Source organism: Acanthisitta chloris, unplaced genomic scaffold (assembly GCF_000695815.1).
Source record: "Acanthisitta chloris isolate BGI_N310 unplaced genomic scaffold, ASM69581v1 scaffold12841, whole genome shotgun sequence".
In the NCBI taxonomy this organism is placed as follows: domain Eukaryota; kingdom Metazoa; phylum Chordata; class Aves; order Passeriformes; family Acanthisittidae; genus Acanthisitta; species Acanthisitta chloris.
Window position 1 is genome coordinate 19599 of NW_008656876.1, and position 5644 is coordinate 25242.

Here is a 5644-nt window from a genome sequence, read left to right on the forward strand (position 1 = left end):
TGACTCTCAGGGAGAGAAATAAAGCATTTTGTATGCTTCGCATGCTCTGGGCAGATGCACAGATCTGTAACAATTGAGAGAAGCATTAAGTCAGGCTTCTGTGTTAGGGCAGACAGCACGAGCCTTCAAATCCAGCCAAAGAGGTTTCTGTAGTGAGATCCTGGTACAACCAAAGGCAGCAGCAATATGGCCATGACTTCTTTGAGATGAGGAGTACAGTCTGGGTCCCCTTCAGTGACACAGTAAAGCGCTCAGAGAAAAAACAAAGTGTTCCTGATTTCAGCTGAGACACAGGTGGTGGAAAGCTGCCACAGCCAATCTTATGGCATTACACCTGTCCTTCCTCGCTCTGATGCTTTGAAAACACCCTTTTCAGGTCCTGTGCATGTCACCCCTCTTCTGTGACAGCAAATTGCTTTGCTAGGGTCAAGTTTGCCTTGATAAGCATTGTATACTCAATTTCTACATTTAATCCACCAGAGTGGGAGCTAAAAACATATACATGAGCTCAGGCCAAACATCCTTTGGTTTCTCTCATGTGACCCTAAATACTCTGCAGAAGTGATAAGAATGGTAAAAAATTTACATCTCTTTAGAACATGCACTTAGAAGGTGTTGAGCTGCACAGCATGAAAGAAGAGAAGGTCCATTTTGTGTCTTTGTTAGCAGCTAGATACTGGCATAGCTAAGCCTGTTTTGAGCATAGTTTGACAGGAAAAAGGAATATAAAGTACCCAACTTTATTGCTTTATAATGCCTGGCTGTTCTGCAGAAGTGTTGTTATGGTAATCCAAGGACATAGCCAGGATAACTTGTACTGCTCTGTGATATTTGAAGTAAAGAATAGAAGACTAAATCTTCATGATGCTTTTTCTTCCATTTGTAGGTTCGAATACAAGGATTGACAGGAAATGTTCAGTTCGACCACTATGGTCGCAGAGTCAACTACACCATGGATGTCTTTGAGCTGAAAAACACTGGCCCTCGAAAGGTATGTACTGACAATGTTTAATATCCTCATATCATATAAATGAGTTATATATGATGAAATGCTTATGCAAACTTGTTAAACTGAACTTTGCAGTTTAAAATATATAATACATTGAATGCATGGACAATATTTTTGGTGAAAGCAGTTTAAACTGCATTTTCTACTAGATACTATTATTCAGTGCAACAAATTGGGGAACACAAAATAAGTGTGCATCTTAGAGTGGTGGGATGTCAGTCAGTCAAGCATACTAATGAAAACCAGCTGCATGGCATGTTGCTGGGCTGCTGGGTGATGGAAAATGGTCAGAACTCTGAATAGTGGATATTTCTTGTATCTTATCCAAAGATTTCTGTCTTGAAAATTGCTTGCATTTTTAAGCGAGTTGATTTGTGTGTTCTGTGTAAACATGAATCATAGGCTGTAAGTAACATAGAGATTTTAAGGGTGAAAGGAGAGAAGAGGAGAGATGAGGAAGAGAGAATGCCCTGAATACTTACATTTTCTGAAATTAATTGCAGTATCTAATCCTGTGTGCTTGATTTGTTGGTTTTAAGCAACTTAGGCAAATGCATATTAATATATGTCTAAGCAGATCCTCCATGTCTGAATGCCCACTATCTCTCAGCCCAATCACTTTGAAAAGCTTAAGCCTGAGTACTTTGTTGACCCTTTCTCTTCTGTGCTGAAATTTTTCTATTTATCATAGTATAAGCGAATTAAAGTAGAAAATGTACTTAGGCTCAAGGATTTTATTTCCTTTGGAGTCACTGTGGTCTGTTTTGTTTGTGAGGTCATTTAGAACACGAAAAGGGGAGAGGGACTTGTGAATAGGAGATTTGTGGCTGCTTGAGTAGGGCCAAAGCAATCAAAATTAATTAAATAGTCCTTTGCTGTTGGGCCAGAGGTAACAAGCCCAGTAAACAGTACCACAGGTAAGCTGTGTATCCCTGGGGACAGTTACCTGTCACAGTGCTGAGGAGACAGTTGTTAAACTGCACACCCAGAGCAGAATTACACACCAGAATGAACAAATTGCCAGTACATCACAGTATAGAGCTGTAAACCAAAGCAAAGCATGTGCTTGTGTATAAGGCATGTTGGTGCAGTTGCCTTTGGAAAGTATGACAGATGGCTGAAGAATAAATTGGGAAAGGTGAGCTTGTCTTCCCTCTCTCTTGGGAAGTCCAGTGTCTCTTGCCAGGCAGTGTCTCTGACCTTGTTGTCAGACCTGCTTTGTTCCTGGCTCCGCACCACGCTGTCGACATCCAGGAGGATATATGGGTGGCTGGGGTGCATCAAAAGCAAATGGTGAAATATGCCCTTTCCATCCTCTATTCCCAGCTGTACAGGAAGGAAGGCAAGGTCCAAAAGATGTGGTTAATTAGGTCACAACTACAGTAACTCATTAGGGAATTTGATTGTCAGCAAACTGTTGAAAAGGGTTATGTTTCAACCTTTGTCACCTGTTCTGGGAGAGGTGTCTGGCTGGCAAACCTGCAGGGATGTCCCAATCCTCTCTTCTTCCCTGCAGTTTGAGGGGAGGACGGCTGCAAATAGAGGAGCTATGTCTGTGCTGTGCTAGAGACCCAAGGTGCTTTTCTTACCTTTCAGTCATGCCTCTCTGCCACTCTTAAACCATTACCTGTCTTTGATATAACTAGTCATAACAGCTTTGACAGATCTGTCTACTCACAGGAATTTATTTCTCATGTATTAGATAGTGCTTTGTATGTGATCATTGGACCAATTCTGTGCTGCAGCCTGACAAATCCTATATAATACGTGAGAAATGACTATACTTAATTGAACTAAGAGGCCTTCACTTTTAATGTCTTCTTCTCATGTCCTACATAACATGACTTATGAGTCACTCAGCAATATCTTTTCAGGACTAGCCTTTCCAGTCAGAGTAACGCACGGCTCTAATCTTTAGAAAAGTGATTTTTGTAGCCCATGGCTTTAAATGTGTGAACAGCCCATTAGAAAATGGCACAGCTAGACAGAGGCAGATTTCCATACAGTTTAGTAAAATGGGAAGCAATAGCCAATGCTCATGTTGGTTTCATTTATGCAGCATTTCTTACTTGGTTCTTCTCTGCAGAATGTTAACAAAACCTGCTAGCAAGGGGGAAAGGGTGTGAGGAGAAGGTTCACAGAGATGGAATGGAATGGCTCCTGTGACTGGAGTGTTGCAGTCAAGAAGTGCAGGCTCTTTAGGAAGGACAAGTGGGGTAGATGAGGATGGGAAGTTTCTCTTTATGTGAGATAGCAGCTGGAGTGCATGGAGCTCTGCCTTAGGATAAGAGAGGAGCCAATTGAGGGTTTATGGATTAGGATCAAAGAGAAGACAGGTCAAGGTGATGTTATAGTGGGTGTCTGCTACAGGCCACCTGAATAGGAAGGAGAAGTGGATAAGGTCCTCTACAGACAGATAGAAGCAGGGCCATTCACAGGCCCTACTTCTCTCAGCCACCCCAGTATCTGCTAGTGGGACAATACAGCAGGGCATTAGCAATCTAGGATGTTTCTGGAGTCTATGAAAAACAACTTATTCTTTCAAGGGCCAGAAGAGCAAACTAAGATTGATGCTCTGCTGGACCTCTTACTCACCAGCAAGGAGGAGTTGGTTGGGAATGTGAAGGTCAAATGCAGCTTTGGCTGCAATAAGAATGAGATGGTGGAGTTCAGGAGCCTAATGGCAGGGTAGGGCAGGGGTGAAAAGCAAGCTCATACCTGGGGAAAGCAGACTTTGGCCTCCTCAGAGATCTTCTTGAAAGATAAGTGTTAAGGTGCTGGAGGGAAAAGAGGCCTAAGACAGCTGCTTAACATTCAAGGATCACCTCCTCCAAGCTCAAGGGGGTTCCATCCAAACAAATAACAAGACAAGCAAAAGTGCCAGGAGGCCTGCATGGAAGAAAAAGAGCTACTCACCAAACTCATAAAGGAAGCATACAGGGGGTGGAAGCAAAGACGAGTAACTGGGAGGAGTACCAAAATATTGTCTGAGCATCCAGGCACGAAGTTAGGAAAGCTAAAATTGAATTTAACCTAGCCAGGGATATAAAAGACAACAAGAAGGGCTTCTATATGTATACAGGTGACAAAAGAAGAACTAGGGAAAATGTGGGCCCTTTGCTTGATGAGACAGGAGACCTGAATACACAGAAAATGGAAAAGGCTGAGGTACTAAGTGCTGCCTTTGCCTAGGTCTTTACTAGCAAAAGCAGCTTTCAGGAATCTCAGGTCCCACAGACCAGGGAGAAAGGAATATGTAGCCTTGTTGGAAAAGGATCAACTCAGGCAATACTTTTGCAAACTGGACATATGTATGTCCACAGGCTCTTACAGGCCTGGTAGATGAGGGGAGAGTAGTGGATATTGGATTTCGGTGGACTGGACTTCACTAAGGCCTTTGACACTTCATCTTGTAGGATCCTCCTAGAGAAGCTATTGGTGTATGGGCTGGATAAGCAGACAATGAAGTGGATTGAAATGTGGCTGAAGGGCCAGGCCCAGAGGATGGTAATCAGCCATCTGAAGTTTAATTGGAGGCCAATAATTTTTGGTGTACCCCGGAGGTCAAAACTGAGTCCAGTCTTGTTTAACATCTTCATTAATGGCCTGGATCTGGGGCAGAGAGCACCACCAGCAAGTTTGCTGCTGACAACAGACTGGGAGGAGTGGCTGATATGCCAGAGGGTCATACTGCCACCCAGAGATACATCAACAGACTGGAGAAATGGGCCAACAGGAATCTCATGAACCTCAAAGTCCTGCACCTGAGGAGGAACAACCTCAGGCACCAGGACATGCAAGTGGCTTCCCAGCTGGAAAGCAGCTTGTAAAAAGGTCACCGTGGGTTCTGGTGGACCCCAGGTAGAACATAAGCTGGTCATGTGCCTTTTCAGCAGAGAATGCCAACAGTATTCTGGGCTGCATTAGGTAAAATATTGGCAGCAAGTTGAGGGGGTAGATTCTCCCCCTCTACTCAGCACTGCTGAGGCAAAACTTGGAGTGCTGTATCCACTTCTGGGCTCCTTAGTACAAGAGGGAGATGGAAATACTGGAGAGAGTGTAGCAAAAGGCCACACATATGATTGAGGACCTGGAGTGCCTCTCCTAGGAGAAAAGGCTGAGGGAGCTGGGACTGTTCAGCCTGGAGAAGTCTCAAGAGGGATCTTCTGAATGTGTACAAATACCTAAAGGGTAGGATAGGACCAGGCTCTTTTCATTGGTGCCCAGGGACAGGACTAGAGCATGAACTGAAACACAGGGAGTTCCTTCTGAATGTTAGGGAACACATTTTTACTCTGAGAGTGACCAAGCACTGGGTAAGTTGTGCGGGGAAGTTTTGAAGTCTTCATCTTTGGAGATATTCAAAAGCCATCCAGGCAAAGTCCTGAGCAACTGGCTCTAGGCTGAACAGTGGGGTTGGACCAAATGACTTCCAGAGGTTCCTTCCTAGCTCAGTGATTCTGTGATTGTGACATTCATCATTCATTGTGTCACCAAAATGGAAAAAAAATGGAAAAAGTAAACAAAGCATACACATTACATGTACATGCACAAGACAGTCTAATATTTGGCTTCTAAATTCCAGCTTGGGCAACCTGAAAATTGATTATCAAAACTTTTCAGTATTCTCTTTCC

At 43.6% G+C, this 5644-nt stretch overlaps 1 protein-coding gene across 1 annotated transcript in view; it reads left to right on the forward strand.

The window, feature by feature from the left end:
* LOC103811531 (glutamate receptor 4) overlaps positions 1-5644 on the forward strand; it is a 77891-nt gene that overhangs the window by 4494 nt on the left and 67753 nt on the right. The window contains exon 4 of the mRNA XM_009084510.1: positions 887-991. Coding sequence (XP_009082758.1) covers positions 887-991 — 105 coding nt within the window. The remainder of the gene's footprint in view (positions 1-886; positions 992-5644) is intronic.